General features: G+C 35.8%; 1 protein-coding gene across 4 annotated transcripts in view; it reads left to right on the forward strand.

The window, feature by feature from the left end:
* The first annotated feature begins 393 nt into the window (after positions 1-393).
* STAM (signal transducing adaptor molecule) overlaps positions 394-27775 on the forward strand; it is a 73233-nt gene continuing 45851 nt past the window's right edge. For 2 of the 4 annotated variants that reach the window (XM_063099002.1, XM_063099005.1), the window contains exons 1-2: positions 394-620; positions 16793-16877. In XM_063099002.1, coding sequence (XP_062955072.1) covers positions 581-620; positions 16793-16877 — 125 coding nt within the window. In that variant the 5' untranslated portion in view covers positions 394-580. Of the gene's footprint in view, positions 621-16792; positions 16878-22514; positions 22561-23777; positions 23796-27775 lie in introns of those variants that run through there. The other 2 variants (XM_063099003.1, XM_063099004.1) reach the window with 2 other exon arrangements.

The following is a 27775-nucleotide window of genomic DNA, read 5'->3' on the forward strand; positions in this document are numbered from 1 at the left end:
CCAAAGGAGTTTCCACTCTCTCCCAGAGAGACTACAATGTTTGTGACAACAGACCGAGCGAGAGAAAAAAAAAAGGCTCCGTTAGACCAAACCTGGACCCCTCTTTCTCCCCCCCCCCAGTCTGATTCACTCCTGGGGCTGTTAGTCGGCTTCCTCGCGCCTGAAGGACCTCGTCCTCCGGAGACTTATGAGCCAGGGAAAAGCAAAAAACACAGGCACTAATCCCACTCTCATGTGTGACTAATTAAAGGAGGGGTCAGGAGGAGGGGGTTTCTTTGTTGGGACTTCGCTGGCGGGGCAGGTACTGGGCAGGTTCAGAGCAGGCAGTGCTGAGGTCGCCCAGATTCCCGACATGCTCCGCGCGGGGGTCTTCTCGGCTCATTCTCTGTTGCCGCCGCCGCCGCCGTCGCTGCGCCGCAGCCGCGGTTACTGGGGGTGGGCGAGAGGAGGGGCTATCGCGGACCCTGTAGAGTCAGTCTCTGTTGCTGCTTTTGCTTCAGGAGTCTGCCTTACTACGTCGCACCCTGACTCCCGTGGTGTCGAGGGGGCGTCCCTGCGGACACCTCGGCGCACAGTGGAGATGCCTCTCTTTGCTACCAATCCCTTCGATCAGGATGTTGGTAAGTGTTTTTGTCGCTCCCTGTCCATTCCCCAAGGACTGCAAGCCCACTTTGCCCTCCCCCCCTCCCCTATATTCTGGACCCCTGGGCCAGGGCCAAGCTCTTGCCCTTTCCTGAGGCTCCTTTCTTAAGAGCTGGGAAAAGGTTGAGGGCTTGGCGCATACTCTTTGGGAGAAATGGGATTCAGAACCTGTGATATGGGCCTTGAGCTAGGACTGTGGGTTTCCAACGAACTACTTAAGGGGTTGGTGTAAAGGGCCTCAGAGGAGCAGCTGGTGTAGCATCTGGTGCTGGGACTGCTTCTGGAAGAACAGTGAAGGGTTGAGGCTTATCTCGGCTAGAGTAGAATTATAAGCCCTGTAACAAAAGTGTTTCCCTAGACACATGTTAAGCGTCTGGCACTGACAGAATGTTTTAGGTCAGGTTTCTTAGGGGATTTTAAAATTTCTTTTGTAACGGTAACTGGAGGAGAAAGCTCTGGCTAAGGGTGGACTCTCAAAAATGTTGGGAGAGATGAAGATGAATTATTTGGCAACAGCTGAAACCGAATTGAAGACCTGAGCCTTTGGGATGCCTTTCTTAGGCTAGGACTGTGTAAATCAAGAAGTGTGGAAGAGGACCTCGAATCTGGAAAGGCGTTTGAAATGCTAAATTTTTGTTGTTTTCTGAATCATTGGTATTAGGTATTGATCATACCAATTCAACAGGTTAGCTTTTTATTTTTTTCTAGCCTGAAGGTAATAATAATGGGAATTTGAGTTTCCGGAAAGAGAATTTTGGGGTGATTTGAATGCATTTGATATACAAGTGTGGAATGAAAACAAGCCAAATACCATATCCAAGTCTCTTATGGCAGAATTTAATGATTACTAGAGTGAAGGAATATAAGAACAACATCTCAGAGTTACTTTATACATCTTTGTATATTTTAATTATGAAAAATAGGTGTTGGTTTTGCTTTTTTAACTCTTCCTTACAGTATATCACTGAAGCTTGGAGATTTGGGTTAAGACTAGAAAAGGGTTCATTCCTATCTCTGCCACTTCCTAGCATACAGTGAAATCATAGGCAAGTTAAATTCTTTGAGTTCTAATGCTCTCATCTCTAAAGAGGGAAAAACAAATCATTCTGTTTTGTGATTAAATGAAATAATATGTCTAGAGGGCCCTACTACAGTGCCTTTATATAGTAGGCACTTACTAAATGCTGTCTTTTTTTGTTCTAGTTTAAACGAAGGTTCTGAATCTGAGCAGTGGATGGAACTTTAGAGATCACCAATAATACTTAATAACTAATTGGAAAGTTGCATTTAATTTAATAAGTACTTGGCACACATTATTTACTGGACATGGTGCTCGGTGACGTAAGAGATACAGGGATGTACAAGACCTGGTTGCTGCTCTCCAGCGATTTTAAAACTTCCTACATCAATCTCCAGGGCAGATGCTTAAAATAAAACAACTCATTGCTTCTGTTTCCAGCACCTTTATCTAGTTTTCTTGGTCCTATATAATCTAGCTGCCAACTACTCAATCATCTTTATATACTGACTTTGAAAGCACATTTGCATTGGATTCAGGTAAATTTCTTAATGTCAAACCCATTTCTAGTACCCACATCACCCTGTCCAAACACAGGCTCCTTCTTGCCTTTATGTTTTTGCTTCTATTATTTCATCTATCTTTCTACATATCCTCATGTTTTAAGGCCAACTCAGAATCCAACTTGTTATACCTGAATCATTTCCTGATGACTCTAGCGTAGGATTGCTCAACAACAACATTACTGACAGATTGGACCAGAAAGATATCTTTGTCATGGAGGTCTGTCCTATACAGTACAGCACTTAGCCTTGTACCTGGTCTCTATCCACGAGATGCCAGTGGCACCCAACTCCCAGTCATGATTTAAAAAGTCTCTGGGCTTTGCTGAGTGTCCTATGGGGGAGCAAAATAGCTCCCAGTTAAGAACCACTGCTCTGGTCCACTGTAATTTCCACCAGTTTATAAACTTCTGCAAATTATTTTAGCGTTTTTTGTCTTTACCAAATTACTTGGCATTGAAGACAGTTATATCCTGTATTTTACTTCTTAATTAGTAGTTGCTATGTAGCAGGTGGTTGCTACATAATAGGTGCTTAATAAATGTTTGTGGGGTTGAGAATGTGTCAGTTGAGCCTGCTAGATAGTAAGCTTTTAGAGTGTAGGGACATTGTTTTGCTCCAGAAGAGCTTACTTTTTAAAGTTAGTCAGATTTTGATATTTGGATCAATTTTCTCTTCATGATCTGTGTATCAAAATATCATGAAAGGTTAATTTACCTAAGACCACCCTTCAGAGATTCCCAGTAAGTAATCCTTGGACAGAATCCAGTAGGCTCCCATGTTAAATTTTTTTAGTATAGCATTTAGAATACAGTATGTAGAATACATTTAACAATTTTCCTTCTCATATTTTCTGTACACCAGTGAGTATGTCAGTGATATCAAAGTATTCCCACTAACTCATTTGATAGAATTATTAATCACTTAACATTTGTATGCATTTGTGCTTCTTCAAAATTAATTGTCTTCAGCTTTGTTCATATACTGAAAGTGTGAATCAAAAATTCACTAACTGATTTATATAATATAACATTTCTTGTAAAGGGATGAAATGTTGGCTATAGCTTTCCCTTAAAGAAATGCCTAAAGATGTCACTAGAATGTGAGCTCCATGAGGACGGGATTTTTGTTTGATTTTGCTCACTGCTATATCCTTAGTTTGTAGACTAGTGTCTTGCAGTGATAAACATTCAGTAAACATTTACTGAATAAATGAATCTTATTTTGGACATTATATTTCTTCTAAATTCAACTCTTGGATTATAATGATAACTCATTCCATTAAGCATTTATTTCCGAGTCCCTCGTGACGTCTATCTTGCCAAATCCAGTGGTCAATTCCTAGTTCATTTCTTTGTTGATCTCTTCAGCATTCCTCTCTGATATACTTTTATTCATCTGTTTCTAGGATACTAAACATTTTCTGATTTTCTGCTTATCTCCTTTTTAGTCTTTTTTGCTCCTCCTCTTTGCAACTTCCAAATGTTGAATGCCCTGGGGCTCAGTTCTAGAACCTCTTTGGCATTTCTTTACTTTGGAGTCTTAGGAGGCAACTTAGCTTAGTGTTAAGAATTGAGACTCTGGAGCCACACTGCTTGAATTTAAATCTCAGGTTTGCTGTTTACCAGCAGTATGACTTTGGGCTAGTTGCTTAGATACTCTGTGCCTCAGTTTCCTTATCTTTATTATGGGATATAGGATAATAATGGTTCTTACCTCAGGTTATTAAGAAGTTGAATTAATATTTGTAAAGCACTTGGAAACATTTCTCTGCCTTTTATTTATAAAATAAGATTTGAAAAAGAACCTCATCTAATTTCTTAGCTTTAAATATCATGTGTATCTGGCGACTCTCAAATTTATATTCTTAGTCTTAGCCTCTTGCCTGAGCTCCAAACATAGATACCCATCTACTCAGCATCTCCACTTGGATTTTGATAGGAATTAAAAACAAACATGTGAAAAACTCAGTTCTTAGTTTCTTTTCCCAAACCTGCTCATTCCTCCACCCATGCGCATCTCAGTAGATGGCACTATTAATATTTCCTGTCACTCTGCTCTAACCTCTAGGAGTCATCCTTGATTCTTCTTTTCCCTTCACACTTCATATCTGTTCTATCAGCAAGATCTTTTGGCTCTACTTTAAAAATATGTCCAGAATCTCATCAATTCTCTCCACCTCATGACTGTTATCTTACTCCTGTCATTGTTATGTGTTTCATAAACTATGGCAAGAGCCTTCTAGTAGGCTTCTTTGCTAACACTCTTGCCCCCTACAGTCAGTTCTCATTTACACAGGCTGGTGATCTTTTAAAAATGTTAGATAATGTCCCTTACTTGCTCAGATCCGTCCAGTAGCTTCTCATCTCACTTTAAGGGAAATGCAAATTTTTCATTGTGGCCCACAGTATGGCCCCTGTCTTTTTCTCTGTTTTGATCATGATCTTCAATCTCTTCTCCATACCCCCCTTGCATTCTAATCTTCTTGGGTCTGAACACTGCAAGCTTATTCCTGCCTCTGTAGCTATATTGTGCTGTTTTCTTTGCCTGGGATACTCTTCCCCCGGGTATTTGAAAGTCTTTATGTCCATCACACTGTTCAGGACTCTTGTTCAAAAGTCACTTTCTTTGTGTGTGTGTGTGTGTGTGTGTGTGTGTGTGTGTGTGTGTGTGTGTGTGTGTGTGTGTGTGTGTGTCTTTTTCGTGACCGGTACTCAGCCAGTGAGTGCACCGGCCATTCCTGTATAGGGTCCGAACCTGCCGCGGGAGCGTCGCTGCGCTCCCAGTGCCACACTCTCCCGAGTGTGCCACAGGCTCGGCCCTCAAAAGTCACTTTCTAAGAGGTTTTCTCTAATTATCTCTGTAAAAAATATTTCCTTTACCCCCTCACTCTGTTTCCTTGTTCCTTTTTATTTTTCTTTATAGCACTTAACTCCTGACATTAATTGGTTGATTGTCTCTTTTGGGGAATGTAAATTCCACATGGATGAGAAGTATTGATTCCTATCCCTAGTAACTTAGGAACAGTATCTGACACATAGTAAGCACTTAATAAGTATTTATCAACGAATTACTGATATTTTTCTAGATCATTAATTTTGTATTTCTATTTGGTGTTCTATTATCACCTGAAAAACTCAGTCTATCAGAATACTGAACTTATCTTTCCCCATCTGCTTTTTCATTTATTATTTGGTAATTTTATAGTGTTCTAGTTATCGTGACTTGAAACTTAACAGGCATCTTTGAATCATTCCCCTGCCTCTGCTAAATCATGTGTTTTTTTTTTGTTTTTTTTTTATAATAGTACATTTGCATTCCTACTCAGACTACTTTGGACTTGTTCACATCCTACAGACGTGGACATGTTTTTAGTCTGTTTTGCTTAGTCCTGTCAGTATCATAAACCACAGCCAGATTAATCTTCGTAAATGTTAATGTCACATTATTCTGCTGAAGTTATGATGTGATGGAAGGACTTTGGGCTTTGTGTTTAAATTGCACTTACAGCACTTACTCTTAATAAATGGGCAAAATATATAGTTGGACAGGTACAGAACCCTTCTGAATTCGCTTTCTACTTTGGTAAATAGGAATAAAAATGTTTACCTCATGGGGTTGCTATGAGGATTATATGACATTCTAACTCTTTACTGGAGTTGAATATGCTTCAGATACCTCAAGTTTATCATGTTCAAAACCATATTGAAACTTTCGTCCCCAATTATGCTTTTCCTGTGTTTTGATGATTGGTACCTTGGTTTGTTTATTCACACAGGACAAGAACCTGGGAATCATTCCTGACTTCTGTAGTTGTATTCTGTACATTCAGACAACAAATATGTGCTGTCTACTGTGTGCCAGTCACACTGAATTATGTTCCCCGGTGTTGCTATACTGTCCGCTTTATCTTCCTGCTTGCTCTTGAATCCAACCATCCCTCTCTCCATTCATGCCAGCCATCCCTCCGTCCATTCATACCTCCTATCCTTTCTATTCTCATTGCAACTGCTAGGGCAGGTTTATATCGCTGCTCTCTTAGATTAGTACAGTAGCCTCTAACTGTTTTTCCCTGCTCCCAGTCATTTTCCAGGTGGCTGACAGTGATAGTTTAAAAAATGTAAATGTAAGCATATGGATCCTCTGATTAAGATATTTCAACGAATCTACAGCTTTCACAGTAATTTTAACTTCTTAGCATGGCATGTAAGATTCTTTCTTAGCATTTGGCTCCTTTTTATCTCCTCAGCCTAACCTCCTACTCCTTTCCTAAAGGCATATTTTGCCCCTTGCTGGTTTTACAGCACTGTGCTTTTCAGTCAGGTGTGAATCCTCTGGCCTGACATAATAGCCTTTTCTTCATTGGTCCTCATTGGCATTGTTCTAAAGAGATGATGCATGTGAGGCACTTAGCACAGCACCTGGCATACAGTAAGCAATGGATACATTTAGCTGCTTTTATAATAAAGTTAGAACTAGATGTGGTGACTACTGGATTCTAAAACATACTGAGGAAAGAAATGTGAAAATCCCTAATACAAGTATGTTAAAAGTCTGATATCCACTGGCTTAAGAAATTGTGCTCTTTGGTTCTTCTGTTCCTGTTTTACCTCTCCTGTAAGCTGTTCTTTCTAATGCTTTTAGGTTATCATATCTATTTTGTGTTCTTCTCTGAAATGCTTCCATGCTCTTCTTTTGACACCTCATTCCCTTTCTAGTTAGCAGAACTTCAGATTGCTTTGTAGATACATTTTCCAGTAGTCAGAAGAGTTAGGGATATTAGATAAAACATTTTTGGAGAATTGATTCCCATTATTGCAAAAAGAGGGTAATTTCTTTCAGGCTTGGTTTCTGCATTGGCCATTTTGGATGAACTGTCACATCTCCAAGGTGACTGAATGACAGTCCTTTCCCAGCCTAACCATGATGGGCAGTTAGTTATCCTGTCAGCATTTCTCACTTCCCCAAATCTTTGACAGTCATAAATTTTGAGAAAACCAAATTCCTTTTTTTATGAAAAAATTCTCCAATCCATTGAGAAGTCTATTGAAATTCAAATGAAGCTGTGTGTGTGATTTTTTTTTGTGGAAGGTACGGCTGGACAAATTTGTCAGTCTCCTTTTCTTGAGTGTTAATGTTAAGATAATCTGAGGGTAAAATGAAATCATTATGAAGCTTTGAATTCTTTAAAAGCATGTCTGTGTTATTTTGTTGCTTTTCCTTTTCCCACAAACCCTGGTTTTTTTCTGAGAAAATAAATAATTTTGACTTCATTTGCTATTCACAAAACCATGTTGAACTGCTATTAGTAGTTCATATTCTTCTGATTTAAAACATACTTGTTTTTTATAATTGAGAAGAATTATACCATTGATTTTATTTTGAGGCAGCATCAATAAATGATGTTAACAATGTTGGAGTTTTGAAATGGGTTGTATTTCTAATCTATATAAGTTTGGGTCAGATGCTGATCCTACTTATGCTAGAAAATTGAAGAAGGTAGTTTATGAGTGTTTAACACAATATCTACTAATGACTGTACCACACATTTCTGGTCATGCCATTAATTCAGGAACTGTAGAATCATACTTAATTATGATAATAGGAAGTTTATATTTCATCAGACATAGGCCAACCATTTTTAGTTAACTATTGACTTTTTCATAAATTAAATTTTAGTATTCTTAGCCATTATATTTTTAAATAATGTGATTTTAAGTAAGGATTTAAGATTTAAGTGTGGCCTTTTAAAAAAATGCACTTAGGTATTTAAAAAAAGTTCTTCTTGGCTACTAGTCAGTAAGAATGATGAACTAATTATTAAAATGCACTATCAAATCAAGGTAATAACTTGCTTTTCTAAGATGCAATAAATGTTTGAGGGATATTGTTCAGAATGACTCACTGAATCTTCTTGGGCTTCAGAGGGGTTGCGGGCCTCTGGGGTAGCCCTCTGGGACTTCTCAATCAGAGCACTTCTACTTGGATTCACTCTATATATTTGGGTTTCTCTTAAGATAAAATTTTCTTATAAAGACTGTTGAATCATAAATACCTTGACTAGTTTTGGTCTCTTTCCTGGGATGGAGCCTGTAAATCCTTGGAATTTACTGTGTGATGGGAGCATCTTTGTTATTCATGTTGGGCCCTGGGACTATACCTTAGTTTATGCTAACAGGATGACTCAGTGTGAGGGCTGGCTGCTCCAAAGACTAAACATATGATTAAAGAATTTAGGCTTTGAGTCATGGGACCTCCTAGGAGGGAAGGAAATTGAATTCAGCGATGTTGCCGATCATTAAATAAATCATGCCTGTGTTATGAAACCCCAGTAAAAACTCTGGACACTGGAGCTCAGATGAGCTTCCTGGTTGGTGATACATGTTGTGGTGATACACACCAGTGTGCCAGGATGGTGATGTGTCGTGGGGCCACAGAAACTTTGTGTTTGGGACCCTCCAAACCTGGCCTGTATATTTCTACATTCACTGGTCTTGACTTGTTTCCTTTGTGATAAAACTGTAATCGTATGCAAACCCTATGGATACTTAGCACTGCATTGTGGAGGGTTTCTGCATTTAAAAGTAAAGTCTGAAAAATCATTGAACTAATGCTGTTTAAGGTCTATGCATTTTATTAAAGAAAAAATTATTTAATGGTACTTGTTTAAGCACAGGAAGGAAGACTTTATTCAGGACCATCACAATAGGTACAGGGACCACTGCAATGGGATCTTGCAGTGGGGGAGAGAGATTAGGCTCAACTCTGAATATATCATAGGCTAGTAGGAATTTATAGCCAAGGAGCAGTGTTGGGGTCAGTGAATGGAAAATACTAGGAGGAAACATCAGGGGTAAGGGGTATTCTGGCTAAACTGACTTAACAGGGTTCTTTTTGAAGACAGGCCAGGGTGATTAGATGTCACCTGGGGGATGGTAGAGGATGAGGACCCTGATCAGATATCAGTGATGGAGGGTTCTATCTAAACTGACTTAGGGTTCTTTGCCAAAACTTGATTTTACAAGGAAGTACAGAGATGGGTCTAGTAGATTCAGAAGCTTGACTAAAATTTGGCCAAGCAAAGAATCTTTGTCCATTTCTATGACTTTTTATGGATTCATATTGCAGATACGTGATTAGTTTTAGCATTTATTGAGCACTAGGCTGAGAGCATGGATATTGAAAGAATTATTCCAAGTAGAAGTTATTATTCTCAAGGGATTTACAATATATTATGGAAGCTTGAACAATCATAGGTAAATTTGAATCAATTCCCCTCTTAGCATACCCTCCAGCCAGAACAGAATTGAATAGCATTTCAGCATTTGCTTTTTAAATAACCCATTTAGTTTCTGGGTAGTGTTAGTTTCTCATTATGTTTTCTTTTCCCTCTTCCAAACCATTTTCAAATATTGGCAGTAAAATGCTTTTTTTATTGATTGGATTATTCCCTTGCTCAAACTCTTTCTTGGCTCTCCGATGTTTCTCAAATCAATACAAACACCTATTCTAGTATTTTAGGTCTTAATGTGGTTCTATGTTATTATATTATTCTAGCCTTTCACAAAGTAGTCTATTTCAGCCAGCCTAGATTCTTCATTAATTTGTTTCTGTTTACTTAAATAGAAACAAAAGAGTTTATTATTAATTGTTCTCATCTTAGTTTGTAAATGTAGCAACAAGCCTTTCCTGATTCTTCTCTTCTCTGCCCCCAGACTCTTTACAACACTTTCTTTCAACTTGCTTTGGGCTTTGGCATTATTTCTGTCAATTTTTTAATATTATATTTAGGCCTCTCTCTGCTGTTTCATTTCCTTTTTTAGATTGTAAGCCACATTGAATAGGGCCTGGCATAGACTAGAAGCTCATACCATTTTGCTGAATATTTATTCAAATTTTATAATTTCCTGCAAATAAATCACTTTACCAACATCACAAATGTTTTGGACATTTGTATTAATTCATACACAAGGAATTATTTTTTGTGAGTAACCTGTTTTTGTTATCTTCCATGTTAGAAGATTGTAGGGTAGATAGGCATTGGTATTCTACCTACTAGAACCCATTGGTTATTACCCACTGCCTCCTTACTAGATGATTATTCTAGTTCTCCAGTAGTAGTGACTAACTGGTAGGTCATAGCATATCTCTTAGGGCTGTGATATGGTTCACATATTGTAAGCCTGCATAGAATTTGGACAGAGTTGGCCACTTTCTATTTTCTGCTTTTAAATTAGCATGACCTACCTTCAGCTCTCAGTAGTAGGTCAAAAGTGTGGAAATGAGTGTTCTCTGTTGATCCTGGTAGCAGGGCATTGAGAAGATGGAAGCAGGGATTTCATTATTACATAATCAAGACCAACCATTACAGATTAGAATCTTGATATGAGTGAGTCCTACTTCTACCCCACCTCCCCAAAATCCATCTCAGGTTTAAAAATGGAGACTTTTATTGAAAGACCTTGGTGATGTTATCTTTCAACGTATCTTTGGATTGCAGTGTGCCACTTAAGACTGGTTACCCTCTGCTTTTGTATAGCTGTTGTCTTGGAAGATAATGATCTTTTTTTTTTTGAAGCTTTTTTCCCTCCTAGTTGCTTTTTTCTGTGTTCTGTTTTCTTTTTTTGTTTGTTTCTTCATGTTTTCCTTTATCTTCCATGTTAGAAGATTTTCTCAGATAGCTGATAATCCTTGGTCGTCTGCTCATGGTTAAAGCTGAAGAAATCAGAAGCACATTGGAAGCTCTGATTAAGTGGTTGGTTAAGCATTGTTCACTTTGAATTTCATCATAGATTGGTTTGGTGGGCCATTTGCTGGAAATTCCCACACTCCCCTCATATCGCTATCTTTAGTATCTTTAGGTCTTTTCTCTTGGGCTGACCTGGAGCCCCCAGGGAGGAGTTTTCTAATCTTCTCTTGGAAGGCAATGGTCTGAATGTTGAATCAGCCTTGTATACCTGGGATAAATCCTACTTGGTCAAGGCATATAATTCTTTTTATACGTTGTTGAATTTGATTTGCTAATATTTTGTTGAGGATTTTTGCATTTATGTTTATGAGCGATATTGGTCTGTAGTTTTCTTCTAATGTTTGTGTCTGGTTTTAATATTAGAATAATGCTGGCCTCATAGAATGAGTTTTCTATGCTTCTATCGTCTGCAAGAGATTGCAGAGAATTGGTATAATTTCTGCTTTAAATATTTGGTAGAGTTCACCAATGAAACCATCTGGGTCTGGTGCTTACTATTTTGGAATAATATTAAATATTGGTTCAATTTCTTTAATAGATATAGGCCTATTCAGATTGTCTATCTCTTTTATATCAGTTTGGCAGAATGTGTCTTTCAGAGTTGTTCATAATATTTTTTCATTTTCCTTTTAATGCCCATGAGATCTGTAGTGATTTCCCTCTTTTATTTCCGATATTAGTGATTTGTGTCTTCTCTCTTTTTTCCTTAGTTAGCCTGGCTAGAATCTTATTGATTTTGTTGAACGTTCAGTTTTTGGTTGTGTTGATTTTTTGTATTGTTCTCCTTTTCCAGTTTCATTAGTTTCTGCACTGATTTTCATTATTTCTTTTCTTCTGTTTATTTTGGATTTACTTTGTTCTTATTCTGTTTTCCTAAGATGGAAGCTTAAATTACTGATTATAGATCTTCTTTTCTAAAATATGCATTCAATGCTGTAAATTCCCTCTAAGCACTGCTTTTGTTGCATTCCACAAATTTTGACAAGTTGTGTTTTCATTTTCGTTTAGTACAAAATACATAACAATTTTTCTTGATTTGTGTTACTTAGAAGTGTGTTATTTAATCTCAATGTATTTGGGGATTTTCCAGCTATTTTTCTGTTACCAATTTCTCACTTAATTCCTTTATGGTCTAAGAGCAGACATTGTGTGATTTCTATTCATTTAAATTTGTTTTGGTGTGTTTTATGGCCCAGAATGTGGTTTATCTTGGTGAATGTTGGACAAAGTAATCGATGGGTGTCAGTTATATCTAGTTGAGTTCAACTATGTCTTTACTAATTTTCTGCCTGCTTGATCTTCTCATTTCTGATGGAGGGATGTTGAAGTCTTCATCTATAAGAGTGTCTTCTCTATTTCTCCTTGTAGTTTTATTAGTTTTTGCCTCACATATAGGTGCATACACATTAAGGATTGTTATGTTTTTCTTGAGAATTAATTCCTTATCATGTAGTGCGTCTCTTTATCTGTGATAACTTTCCTTGAGTCTGCTCTGTCTGAAAATAATATAGCTACTTCCACTCTCTTTTGACTAGTGTTAACATGGTGTATCTTTCTCCCTGCATTTAGTTTTAGTCTATATGTGTCTTTATGTCTAAAGTGGGTTTTTTATAGACAGCATAGAGCCAGATCTTGTTTTTTGATTCACTCTGACAATCTCTGTCTTTTAAGTGGTGTAGTATTTATTTATTTATTTTTTTAAATGATGACCGGTAAGGGGATCTTAACCCTTGACTTGGTGTTATCAGCACCACACTTTCCCAAGTGAGCCACGGGCTGGCCCTAAGTGGTGTAGTATTTAGACCATTGCCATTTAAAGTATTAATATAGTTGGGTTAATATCTGCCATATTTGTTACTGTTCTCTATTCATTGCTCTTGTTCTTTGTTCCTATTTTTTCCTTCCTCTCTTCTTTTTGCCTTTTGTGGTTTTAACTGAGCATTTTACATAATTCCATTTTATCTGTTTTCTTACCATATCAGTTATACTTCTTTGTAAACTTTTTTTAGTGGTTGCCTTAGAATTTGCAATACACATTTACAATTAACCCAAGTCTACTTTCAAATAACACTATATCACTTCATGGGTAGTGCAAGTACCTTATGATAACAAAATATTACTGATTCCTCCCTCCTTTTCTTTGTATCATTGCTGTCATTCATTTCACTTATATATAGGTATGCAAAAGAATATATATATAAAAGCAAACATAATGAATATGTTGTTGCTGTTATTATTTTGAATAAACGTTTATCTGCTAGATCAATTAAGAATAAGAAAAATAAAAGTTATTATTTTACCTTCAGGTATTCCAACTCTAATGCTCTTCCTTTCTTTATGTAGATCCTAGTTTTTGACCTAATATCATTGTCTTTCTCTGTGAAGTTCTTTTAACATTTCTAATAAGGCATGTGTACTGGCAACAAATTCCCTCAATTTTTGTTAGTCTGAGAATGTCTTTATTTCTCCTTTACCTTTGAAGAATAATTTTGCAGGGTACAGGATTCTAGGTTGACATTTATTTTCTCTGAACACTTTAAATATTTCATTTCATTCTCTTCTTGCTTGCGTGGTTTCTGAGAAGTTAAATGTATTTTTATCTTTGCTCCTCTACTGGTAAGGTATTTTTTTCCTCTGGTTTCTTTAAGATTGTTTCTTTATCTTTGATTTTCTGCAGTTTGAATATGATATGCTTATGTGTAGTTTTTTTGGTATTTATTCTGTTTGGTGTTCTCAGAGCTTCCTGGATCTGTGGTTGGTGTCTGACATTAATTTGGGGGGAATTCTCAGACATTATTACTTCAAATATTTCTTCTGTTCATTTCTTTTTTCTCCTGGTATCCCATTATGCAGATACACACCTTTTGTACTTGTCCTACAATTATTGGACATTCCTTTTTTTTTTTTTTTTTTTAGTCTTTTTTTCCTCTTTGTTTTTCACTTTTAGAACATTCTATTGATATATCTTCAAGCTCAGGGATTCTTTCTTTAGCCATTTGCAATCTACTAATGAGTTCATCAAGGCATTCTTCATTTTATTTATGTAGTTTTTGATCTCTAGCATTCCTTTTTGATTCACTCTTAGAATTTCCATCTCTTTGCTTGGATCGTCTGTCCTTCTTGTATGTTGTCTACATTTTCCATCAGAGCTCTTAGTATATTAATCATAGTTTTAAAAATTCTGGGTCTCATAATTCCTACATCCGTGTCATATCTTGGTCTGATTCTGATTCTTACTCTGTCTTGTTAAACTGTGTTTTTTACATTTTAGTATGTCTTATAAGTTTTTTTTTGAATCCCAGACATGATATACTGGAGACAAGGAACTCTAGGCCTTCAGTAGCCTTTAAATAGACCTTAGTAAAGTGGTAGTACATGGCAGGAGGGGAAGTGTATTACAGTCCTATGATTAGTCTTTTAGTAAGCCTGTGCTCCTGGGCTATGAACTTCACAAATGCTTCTCAGTCTTTCACCCACATAGGTGCGACAGGACAGCTAAAGTGTGGTGTAGTTGGGTGTTCTAAAAGGGGCATCAGATGGAAATTTTCCTTACCTCAGGAGAGTTAATCTCTAGTAAAACTCTATTTGGTTAGGCACTCGTAAATAGTTTCTCTTAAGTGCAGGCCTTGTTAAGAACACAGTGCTCTGTTATATTTTACAGTGGTTCCTTTTCATCCTCTCCTGCCAGGAGCAGGAGGGGATTTTTCTCATATATTCACCCTGAGAACGTAATATAACTCTTGGAGGTAAAACTCACAAAAGGCATGGGGTTCCCCCTATGATTTCCACCTGGAGTTTTTAGCCATCACACTTGTCCTCATTGAGCCTCCAGTAATTTTTCAATTATAGTTTAGGTTTTCCAACTCGCCATTGGTTCCTGTGGAAATTTCTGCCTGTGATAAGTTTTGATTTTCTGATCTGCCTGTCTGTCTCTCTAATTTTTGGGTCAGAGATTTACCCTTTGAGCTCACTTCCCTGAAGTATCTAAGAAGAGTTGTTAATTTTTCAGTTTGTTCAGGTTTTTACCAGTTAGGACAGAGTGATGACTTCCACACTCCTTATATGCTGAATCGGCAACTGGAAGTAATTCCTTTATTTTTTTGTGCCCGTGTAAGACACCATGTCTAGTGTCTACTAATCTAGAAAAGCTTTGCTTGACCTCCAGGAAACAAACCTTCACTCTGCTGCTCCAGGTGGGGAGAGGTTGCTAGTGCCCTTGAGTAATGAAGGCAAAGTAGGGACCTACCTACATTTCAACAGCTTTTATTCATTCCTCCTAAACTTAAATCCTCTTTCTTCTTCACTCACAATTCCAGGCATAACTTATGCTACTTCTGTTCTTGAGATTTCTGAGAACTCTGTGGCATAAAACAGGCTGGTCTTAAGCTTTTTTTCCCCTCACTGCCAATATATGATTCTCTTTTTTTCGAGTCTTCTAAGTAGGGTACCACATATCTATATTATTAACCTGGTATAACTTTTGAGATATTGTTATTAAGGGAGAGAGCTAAATGAGATGATTTTGTTCATCTTCCATACTTCTATATATGTCTTTATTTTTAATTTGATTTAATTTTTAATTTTAATTTATTTTTTTCATTGTGCATGCTCCTGGGGTACAATTTATTCTATTTATGTTTTTAATATCAAGGTTTTATTTAGGGAAAAATATTCAGTCAAAGCTTGGTTTTCTTTCCTTCAGTCTTCCTTTTCCATTCTCAAAAAAACAAATCAATAGAACTAGCTAAATAATTAACTTAATTGCCCAAAACATTTTCATAGAGATCTGTGCCTAGCCCATGTTCCTTCACTATCAAGTAAAGAATTTTTTTTTTTTTTTTTTTAAGTAAAGAATTTTTTGATAATGGCAATAATGTTTTTTTCTATTTGCAGATGGAGGTAATAGATATCTATATAACTTTTTTTATAAAGAAAAATCAATGGCTTATTTTTTATGCAAAAAAACCCCCTGAAGTATGAATGGGTAAAATAATTGCCATAGATGATAAGGGTACACCTCCTCCTTTTAAAAATGGACTTTAAAATCCCATTAACCAGAGTACTGGCAACTATTCTGATTTGTTGTTGAGATTTGTTTTTTTGTTTTTTAAAATTTATTATTTATTTCCTTTTTTTTTATTGAATCATAATTGATTATACATATTTTGGGGATTCAATGTTGACATATGTTGATCAAATCAATATTACTAGTACATATATTGTTACAAATCGTACTTATTCTTTATGTCCGTTGTCCAATCTCTCCCATCCCCCTCTCCCTCCTCCCTCCCACCACTGATAACCCTAGATTTCTTCTCTCCTCCTGAAAGAGTAATGGTTACTCTGTTGATTTGTTACCTATATGATCTGTCCAATGCTGAAAGCTGTGTTCAGGTCCCCCACTATTACCATAGAGCAGATGCTTCTTCTGTCACTCTGGAATGGGCTTTGTGGAGAGCGACATCCTCTTCTTTCCTTTGGTCTTTGCTGGTGACTCTCCTTGTGTCAATGCACTCCAGTGGCTGGCAGACCATCTGCATGGTGGTTATGATGTCTAGCCACTTTCGTGGCATCCATGGTTACTGTGGTGGCTGTGGTGGGCCACCCACATGGAGGTGATGTTTTTGGCATGCTCCTTGGTGCTGGTCGTGTGCCTGGTTGTGGGTGGGGGGTCTGGTCTGTGGCTCGATGTCCCAGGCCCCTGGGCAGGGCCCTGTTGTTGAGATTTGACTATTCTACAGTTTGGTGATTTTAATGAGATTATATATCTTTTAAAGATTTTAAAAATAATGTTTCTGCAATTCTTTTTATAATCTACAGAGAAAGCAACCAGTGAGATGAATACTGCTGAGGACTGGGGCCTCATTTTGGATATTTGTGATAAAGTTGGTCAGTCTCGCACTGGGTAAGTGTTCAAAGTTTCAAAGGAGTTTTATTCATTCTTCCTTTTTATGAACATGAAGAAAAGAAGAGTTAGGAGGTAAAGAATATTCAAATTACAATTTAGTTTAAACAGAGAATTTTTTTAGTAGAAAGATTTGAAGAATCATGCCATTTAGGTTACTCCTTATAACTAGTTGTGGTAACATGACTGGTAAAAAGTTGACACTTTAAAAATCACCTTCTATATTTTTCTTCTGAAATCTAGCTTTTTCCACTGATTTTTAGTCCTAAGCAATTTCTCAGTTACCAAGTTTTATGGTTATTCTGAGTTCTTCTCTTCTCTGTCACATCTGCATCATTCCAGCCAACTTATCAATGACTATTGAAAGAAAGAGAGATTAAGGAAATAGAATCTTTAACTTTTTGGCATATGATACAGAGCTCCAAACAATGCAGTGAGTGGATTAACTGGTGTGCCTATGAGTGATTTTCTCAACTCCTGGGCTAACATCACTGACCATTATCAGTCTCATTTACTGCATTGTGCCACATAAATAACATTTTCTTATTTGTGTACTTCCATGTAAAAAAGATTAAGAAGCACTGCTGCATTATACTTGAGTCTTCTCTTAAACCTCTGACAGTGCCTTCTTTGGATCTTCTTTCTTTCCCTCGAAATATAGATGCCCCTTAAATTTTATTTGATCAATTTTTCCTTTCTAATACTTTTTCTTTTGAAATCTCACAACTTCTAGGTGTCTTTATGTGGATAACATCTGTGTCTTCATATCTTGTTCTTCTTACCGAGCACTCGTCCTGTGGACAGAGCATCATTTCTGGATATCATACTATATTATATATTAACCTTAATCTCACCATCTAGAAACCTGAACTCCTGACTCTTTGTTTTAAGCCTAGTCTCCCTTCTTTGTCTCTGTTTCTGTTAATGACAAGATGATTCTTTAATTGCACTTAAAACCTGAGTCACTTTTATGTTTGTTATTAAATTCTGTCAATCTACCTTCATAATGTCTCTCAAAACGTTGATGTTATAAAGTCTCCCTTAATCAAGGGAGCAAGGCCAAGTCTTGAGCAGGGGCAGTTTGTCTTAAGGCCTGTCTACCCCTTCACTCTAGCCCGTTTTGTCCCCTATTAGGTTACCAAAGATTCTCCCAAGTGTGGCCCTACCCATTGGCTTTGTTATCTTTACATTTTAATATATTAAGTCTTATACTTTCTGACCCAGTTTATTAACGTAATTGAAGTTGGAGTAACTACTGTATGCTACATATCCATTCCTTTTGTTCCATTTTTATTTGCCCACTTTACTTCAGACATTCCTTACCTTGTGAAGTAACCTTCTGCATTTCTTTTCATTTCCATCTCTTTTCTAATTCTTATATCCAGTTGCCATATAACAACTGTGTTCATGTTACTCTCCTACCTTCCGTATTGAGTTAAGTGTAAACTTCATAGTCTTCAGAATTATTTATTTTCTATTTACTTCTCTCCTATATAACAGTCATTTTAACTCAATTATTTGAGCTGCTAGTGATTTTCTACCTTCATTTAATGCTTTTGGTCCTGTTCCCTCAGTGTGGAATGTTTTGCTATCTCAATTCCTATCTCTCTGTCTTATCTCCTTTCAGACCCAATTTAGATATTTCTCCCATAAAGCCTTTCCTCATCCTCTTTACTGACAATGATATATCATGGTTCTCTGAATCCTCAAAACACTCTATCAAAACCATTCTTGTTTGTGTTTTGTCCTGAATTTTAGTAACATATCTAGTAAGCTGAGATTTGAGGAATCTTTGTTGTACAAAGGAAAAAAGCGAGTAGTAGTTGAGAGCATGGACTCTGGGGCGAGACTGCCTAGGGTCTACTCCTGGATCTAACCACAGAGCATGTCACATTGAGTAAGAAATTTACTTGCTGGGTCTTACTTTTCTAGTTTATCACATAAGAATAAAAATAGTATCTTCTTCATAGGGGGGCTGTTGTGACTGTGAGATTAGTTAATATATGAAGTGTTTATAACAGTACTTGGTACGTGGTTAAATGGGTGCAACTCTGCCTGCCGTTGATTAAAGTCACATTTTGTGACAGTTGTCTGTTGAGGACTAGATACCAACCTAGATCCATCCCTGTGTCGTTTACAGATAAAAGTTTGATCTAGCGTTCAACTTACAAAGTCCCTCCTCTATCTTTTCACTATGTTGATTTTCTTTTTATCCATACTTTAGTGTTCTTCATTTCTACTTTTTATAATAATTTGGTCAGTTGCTTCAAATCAAAAGACAAACCCCCTTTTATTATTAGAAATATTCTGTATTTTTCTAGTTAAAAAAATTTGTAACCCATCTGAAATTCTGTATGGTGTATAATGAAGGTGTAGAGATCAATTTGTTTTTCTTCATGTTGGCGTTATTATGCCAGAAATGTTTATTAGTTGTTCTTTTTCCTATTTTATTGTTTCCTCACGTATTTGAAGTTTACCGATTTGTAGCTTTAAAAGATATTTTTCATTTGTCTCCTTTTTGTGTTTATCCAGTATCAGTAGGTTTAGCTACATGCTGATTTTTAATTTTTTCATATTTATTGTATTAGTCCATTTTTATTGCTTATAACAAAATACCTGCAACTGGGTGATTTATAAAGAAAACAAAATTTATTGCTTACAGTTTCTGAGGCTGGAAAGACCAAAGTCCATCTGGTGGTGGCGACAGTGACCCAAGGGTCTCACATTGCAAGATGGTGGAAGCAGGGAGAGCAGAGAGAGACAGACAGACTTTCCTCTTCTAAAGCCCTCAGAAACATACCCTTGACCACCATCTTTACTCCATTCAGTAGTGCGTGGTCCTACAATCCAACCACCTCTTCAAGGCTCCACCTTTCAATTGCCATAACAGGATTTCCCACCCTCTTAACAGTTACAGAGAGGGCTAAGTTTCTAATACATAAAACTTGGGGGACACAAGTCAAGCTTCAGTGACTTTTGGGGGGACATAATTCAATCCACTACATTTATTTTTAGAACACATGCTTTCTCTTGATATATTTCTTAGTATTTGAGTTAACATTTGGGGATTTTAATGGACATTATATTAAATCTATGAATTTACTTAGGAAGTATTTTCAACTTAAGTAAATTAAGTAATTAATAAGAGGTTGTAGCTCTGTTTGTTCTTTTAATCAGTCTTTGCTTCCCTTTCTCCTCCCTTTCCTTCTTTTTTTCTATTTATCTTTTCCTCCCTTAACAGTCAATGCTCTCTAATGCCTTTAAATTCTCACTAAGTTAATTTCCAAGCTTTTATTTGTTTATTTGTTTTTGTAAGTGGGATATTTCTCTTTAGCTCTTATTATAGTTGTTTGAAAAAGATTCAGTAATAATTGAGATACCATTCTAATATTACTGGTTTAAAAAAAAAAATGAAACCCTCCATAACTGCTCATGTATGTGATTTCTCTTTAAGAATACTGTTTTGCATACATATCAAGTTGTGTTTTTACTTTCTTGCTGTACCTTGATAATCTCCTATAGGAAATGGTAAGCATAAGGGCGACATTATGACTTTCATGGGCCCTGGGTACTTTTGTCGTCACGGGCCCTTTCCTCAGTAAAAATATGATAGAAAATATTTTATTACTACATTGTTATAAAGAAAAATATATTAGTATACTATATTAAAACATTTTTTTGACTTAAAAAATTCATTTCTTCTTATTTTAAAAGAAATTAAAACAATTTTGTGTGCCTCTAAAATGATCGTGAGCCCTGGGCACTGTGCTGACCTGCCTAATGGACAAGCGATAGAGAATTGAGTTGTATATTCCCAGATATACTTTAGAAAACTAAGATTCTTTTCAGGAGAGCAATAAATTATAAATATGATGACGTGCCTAATACGTCATTTGTTTTTAATTTATTTTTAGCATGGTAAAATAGATACAAAATACCATTTTAACCATTTTTAAATGTGCAGTTCATTGGCATTAAATACATTCGTATTGTTATGAAGGATCACCACTGTCCATCTCCAGAACTTTTTCATCTTCCCAAACTGAAACCCTGTGCCCACCGAATAATAACACGTTCCCCCCTCCCTCCAGTCCTTCTTACCACTCGTAATTTGTTTTTAATCTTTTAAATAATTTTATAATTAGTATATATGAAAAATTTATGGAGATCTGATTTATGTTAAGGAACTTGATAGATATGTTTATGTAAGGTTGCTGATGGTAGCATAAGAATATTGACCAATATTGTAGGTTGTCAGGTATTGTGCTGTAGAGAAAATTGAGACATGTAATTGGGGCAAGAGGGGAAAGGGACATGAGTTTTTCTGAGACAAATTAAGATAGGGTAGTTTGAAGTAGAAGGAAGTTGTAGATTGGAATACATTTAGTTTATAAGGTGATTTGTGTATTGGGCAACATCTAGATTTTTAAAAAAATTATTGTCACCATTTGTTGTTAGTCTGAAATAAGTGTAGAGACTTATTTAAGAGGATAGATTCAGGGATGGAAGGACTTTAGGAAAAATATTTCACTTTCAGTGACTTTGTGTTTGTTTTTTTTTAATCAAGATGATTTGTAACCAGTAATATATAGTAGAATTATTTAGTGCATAAATGAAATGAGATCATATTATTTTAAGACTTTTTTTCCTTTTGGTATTTATTTTTGTTTATTTTTAAGCCATCTGTCTTAGAGTTGTGGTAGTCTGGAAAATATTCTCAGGTTTTAAGGGAGGGAAAGAGCCATTATTGTGAAATTTCATTTAGTCAGAACTATGATCCAGAAACTTGATTCCCAGTGGTATCATGAAAAATTCTCCTTAATTCTTCCTCTTTGTTTTTTTTTTTAAAACATTTTCTGTTTTTTAAACCACACATACAAATGTATGTGTATGATATATGTCATATTTATGTTTGCTGATTTAAAGAAATACATGCGCTGATGTAAAGCATGTACTTCTTTTTAAAATAGGTACATATTCATATGGCTCAAAAATTAGAACAGTTTAAAAAGATAAATATTAACAACTCCTATGTCTGTTTCCCACCCCACCACCTAAAGGTAACTACTTTTGTTTCTTTTGTATCTTTCCATTGTTTCTTTACATAACTAGAAATATATTTTTCTTCATTCATTTATTCTAAGCATATCATATACACTGTTCTTCATTTGTTTTACTTAATTCCTTAATCTAGCCTGTCAATCTTAGAAATGTATTTCTTTTAATTTCTATCAGTAATGGACAAATTTAGAAATCATTTTCTCCTTAATATTAGTTTTTGTTAGTGGCATGTAGAATATTTGATACACTTTAATAATTACTGAATAAATATTATTTAATAATTTCTAGTAATTATATCAATTTCAAAAAAATCTATAGGGTTTTTTTAAAAAAAAAAACCTTGAAATGTTTGATTATGCCAGACTTAAAACTGTAAAAAACATTCTGAAAATTTTTTCTGACTTCTCAAGATTTTCACATGATTTTTAGTGTGCAGTTCTAGTGTATGAGTAAGTAGTGAGGAATGCCCAGCCAGTTAGGTCATATGATGGGCTAAACAGTCTCTGTTTGTTTAGAAATCAAGAGAACTTTTAGAATGATAGCAGTTTTCAACATGTCTTCACATAATAAATAACTTTTCTTTGTTAGTTTTTATTGATTTGTTTATATTCTGAATGTAAGGGTAAGTTTTGATTATCCATAATAACAAGTTAAAATTAATATTCTCTAATTGACCTCTAGATTAACTTGTGCTATTATTTATGTTAACTGTCATTGTTTAGCTTTAGCCAAAAATATAGTTGATTGAAGGTAGAAAACATGATGTAATTTTTTTCTTTACTTGGCTAATGGATATATTTAGGTAGTAAATCTTTGACTTATTCAGATGGAATTAAAAGGGTAAAATGATAGTTGTTATTGATGTTTTGTGCAAAATATAAATGTCTGCCTTTGGGAAGGAGTTTGTTAAAAATGTTTTCCATTGGCTTTTTATTATCTTGTCCTGGACTGGGCTGTGACTATTTCTGACGTTCAACTGTAAGTAGATAGAATATTTACTGATTATGTAAGGAAAAAGTAGTCTCTGACTTGGACATCTTAGAGTTGGAAGGGCAACATCAGATAGAGAAACAGACCTCTTCCTTTTTTTTTTTTTTTTTTTATTGTTGTTGTAATTATATCCTCAATTTACAGGTCTTAATTTCAAAGTTTTTTAAGTGCTCTTTTAAGACTAATGGCCAACATTTACTGATGCCTTATTATTTGCCAGGTCCTGTTAAAGTGCTATATAAATATTTTATTTAATTATCGCAGCAGCTCTAGGTACTGTATAGATTTTCCCAGTTTACAGATGAGAATTCTGATTCACATTTAGGATTCTTCAGTATAATTTAAACTAGGGGAGGGCTTCCAAAAAAAAAAATTAGCGTTTTTTTTTTATAAAGAATGATCTTCATTTTCATGTTTCATCTACTTTCTTAACATGGCAGAATTTCTTTAGTTGGTTTCATTCTCTTTGCATCCATCATTTTTTCATTATTTGACAGATATCAATTACTGGCTAGGTATTATGCTTTGGGTATACAGTGGTGATAAAGCAGGTATAGCCTTTTCACATCAACAGTGCTGACAGTCTGCTGGTAGAAGATGGGAATAAACAGATAAACACATAACAGGCTAAGATAGTGAGCAGAGTGCTATTAAGGAGAATAAAAGGGAGACCAACTTAGATTTTTCAGGGATGGACTGGTGTGAGGGGGTACTACCATTTATGCTATAATTTCAGAGTTGAAAGGAGGCAAAGAGCTGAAAGCACTGCATTCCAGGAAGAGGCAAGAGCATGTAGGTGAATGCTGCAAGGTAGAGAAAACTTTGGTGCCTTCTGAGAATTTGAGATACAGAGTAGCTGGAGCAGAGGTGAGTTGCCCTAAATGAGCACAGAGTTGGCTGTAAGAGAGTGAGTTAGAAAAACAGAAGGTGATGGCTGGAATGTAGAATGCTTGAAACTGAAATTACAGAGGATTTTTAGTTATTGGTAATGACAAGATCTAGGGTGTGACCATGGGAGTTTAAGGTAGGATAGAAGTTGTAAAGCCAAGAAGCATCACTTACACTGTTATTAAAATCTCTGAGAATTCAGACAGGAGTAATGTTGGAGAGAATGTCAGTGTGTCAGCAGCTAAAGTCAATGAGAGATGAGGGGATAATTGAAGTTTTTGAATGAACTGCAGGAAGAAAATAGTCTGACATGAACAGAGCTGGGGAGTTTTAGGAAAGAGGGAGAATGGTTTGGAAGAGGCAGAGGGAACAAGCACCATATATTTTGTAGAATGAGACCGACAGAATCCTAGTGACTTTGGAGATGGTTTTGTGGATGAGGAAACTAAAGTTGTGAGATTTTAATATGTCTTGTCCAGAACTAGAGAGCAGAGGCAAAATTAGAAATCAGGTCTCTTTAGTCCCAATTTAGTGTTTTTTCTCCCTTCATGTGTTGTGTCCTTTAGTGTCTATGTGAACAGTTACTGAAAGTTAAAATCTTGAATCAAGACATACCAACCTTACATGGGAGTTCATTATGTAGAAGTTTAGTTTACCTCCTTTTCTAATGGAGCCATGAACTTGTTCTTTAAATAGTAAAGTAACATCATTGTATATATTTATCTATATTCATGTTCCATTGATTGTCTCATAAAAAACACCTACTTTACAAGCTCAAAATTGAGGCAAACTTGATGTTTGTACTCTGTTCTGCCTTTTTTTAATGTGTGGTATAGATCATGTTTTATGTAGTGAGTTATAAATCAAATTTGCACTTTGAATATATTCTTTTTAAAAACTTTTTTTAACATTTGTATATATTTGTGGTGTGCAGTGTGTTGTTTCAGTATGTGCATATACTGCACAAATGATTCACTTAGGATAGATAGTATAGTTTTGTACCTGTTAGTCCACCACGTCTCCTTCCCACTTTCCTCTCCCCTCCCAGCTTCTGGTAACCATTATTCTACTGTCTACTTCTATGAGAACCACTTTTTTTCCCCCCAAAGATTCTACATGTGAGTGAGATCATGCATAATTTGTCTTTCTGTGTCTGACTTACTTCACTTACCATCATGATTTCCATTTCCATCCATGTTGCTGCAAATGATAGGATAGCATTTCTTGGTATAGCTGAGTAGTATTCCACTGTGTATATATACCACAAGTTTTTTTATCCATTCATCCGTTGATGAGCATTTAGGTTGATTCCATCTCTTGGCTATTGTGAAGAGAGTTGCAATGTACATAGGCATACAGGTGTGTTTTTGCTATATTGATTTCGTTTCCTTTGGGTATATACAAAGTAGTGGGATAGATGGATCATAAGATAAATCTATTTTTAGTTCTCTGTGGAACCTCTGTACTGTTTTCTACAGTGGCTGTACCAATTTACATTCACACCAATGATGTAGGAGGATTCCCCTTTCTCCGCATCCTCGCTAGCATTTTTTATTTTCTGTCTTGTAGACAATAGCCATTCTAACTGGGGTGAAGTGATATCCCATTTGTCGTTTTAATATGCATTTCCCTGATGTTTGTGATTTTGAGCATTTTTTTCATGAGCATGTTGGTTATTTGTATGTTTTCTCTTGAGAAATGTCTGTTCAGTCCTTTGCCCAGTTTTTTAATTGGATTATTTGTTTTTTTGCTGTTGACTTGTTTGATTTCCTTATATATTTTGGACATTAGCCTCTTGTCTAATGTGTAGTTTGCAGACTCTTTCTCCTATTCTGTAGGTTGTTTCTTCACTTTGTTGATAGTGTCCATTCCTGTGCAGAAGCTTTCCAGTTTCATGTAGTCCCATTTGTGTATTTTTGCTTTAGTTGCCTGTGCCTTTATAGTCTCACTCAAAAAAGTGCTGCCCTCTTCCATTTTGTGTAGCATTTCTCCTATGTTTTCTTCTAGTGGTTTCATAGTTTGGGGTCTTAAATTTAGGTCTTCAATCCATTTTGAATTGATTTTTGTGTATGGTGACAGATAGGGGGTCTAGTTTCAATCTTTCACATGTGGATATCCAGTTTTCCCAGCACCATTTATTGAAGAGGCTTCCCTTTCCCCACTCTATATTCTTGGCACCTTTGTCGAAAATCAGTTGGCTATAAGTGAATGGGTTTATTTCTAGGCTCTCTATTCTGTTCCATTGGTCTACTTGTTTTTATGCCAGTACCATGCTGTTTTGGTTATTATAGCTTTTATACTATATTTTGAAGTAAGGAAGGGTGATGCTTCCAAGTTTTTTCTTTTTGTTCAAGATTGCTTTAGCTATTTGGAGTCTTTTGTGGTTCTGTACAAATTTTAAGATTTTTTGTTTGTTTCTGTGAAGAATGCCATTTGTATTTTGATAGTGATTGCAGTGAATGTATAGATTGCTTTGGGTAAAATGGGCATTTTGATTATATTAATTCTTCCCACCCAAGAACATAGGATATCTTTCCATTTATTTATGTCCTCTTCAGTTCTTTTCACCAGTTTTTTATAGTTTTCGTTGTAGAGATCTTTCGCTTCCTTGGTTACATTTACTCTTAGGTATTTCATTTTTTTGGTAGCTATTTTGAATGAGATTAATTTCTTGATTTTTTCCTCACCTGTTCCATTATTGGTATATAGGAAGGCTATTGATTTTTGTGTGTTGATTTTGTATCCTGCTACTTTACTGAATTCATTTATAAGTTCGAGTAATTTTTTGGTGGAGTCTTTAGGGTTTTCTATGTATATGATCATGTTATCTGCCAGTAGGGGTAGTTTGACTTCCCCTTTTCTAATTTGGATGCTCTTTATTGCTTTCTCTTGCCTTATTGGACTGGTTAGAACTTCCAGTCCTCTGTTGAATAAGAGTGGGGAAAATGGGCATTCTTGCCTTTCCCAGATCTAAGAGGAAAAGTATCTAATTTTTGTTGATTCAATATGATATTAGCTGTAGGTTTGTTGTATATGGCCTTTATTGTGTTGAGGTACATTCCTTCTGTACCTAATTTGTTGAGTGCTTTTATCATGAAGGGGTATTGGATTTTATCACCTGCTTTTTCTGCATCTATTGAAATGATCATGTGGTTTCTTTCCCTTCATTCTGTTGATGTGATGTATCACATTTATTGATTTGCATATGTTGAACCATCCTTGCATCCTTGGGATGAATCCCACTTCATCGTGGTGAATGATCTTTTTAATATGATGTTGGATTCTGTTTGCTAGTATTTTGTTGAGGATCTTTGCATCTGTGTTCATTTGGGATATTGGTCTGTAGTTTTCTTTTTTGTTGTATCTTTCTGATTTTGATATGAGGTTAATGTCAGCCTTGTAGAATGAGTTTGGAAATATTCCCTCCTCCTCAGTTTTTTGGAAGAGGTTGAGAAGACTTGGTGTTGGTTCTTCTTTAAATATTTGGTAGAATTTGGCAGTGAAGCTATCTGGTCCTGGGGATTTCTTTGTTAGGAAACTTTTTATTACTGCTTCTATCTCATTACTTGTTATTGGTTTGTTTAGATTTTCTAGTTCTTCATAATTTAACCTTGGTAAGTTGTATGTGTCCAGGATTTATCCATTTGTTCTAGGTTTTCCAGTTTTTTCACATACAGTTGTTTGTAGTAGTCTCTATGATCCCTTGTATTTCTGTGGTGTCAGTTGTAATATCTCCTTTTCATTTTTGATTTTCTTTATTTGAGTCTTTTCTCTTCTTTTCTTCATTAGTTCAGCTAAAGGTTTATTGATTTTGTTTATCTTTTTGAAAAACCAACTCTTTGTTTCATTGATCTTTCGTACTGTTTTTAAATCTCTAATTCATTTATTTCTGCTCTAATCTTTGTTATTTTTCTCCTTCAACTGAGTTAGGGATGGTTTGTTCTTGTTTTTCTAGCTCC

This window comes from Cynocephalus volans, chromosome 6, assembly GCF_027409185.1.
Source record: "Cynocephalus volans isolate mCynVol1 chromosome 6, mCynVol1.pri, whole genome shotgun sequence".
In the NCBI taxonomy this organism is placed as follows: domain Eukaryota; kingdom Metazoa; phylum Chordata; class Mammalia; order Dermoptera; family Cynocephalidae; genus Cynocephalus; species Cynocephalus volans.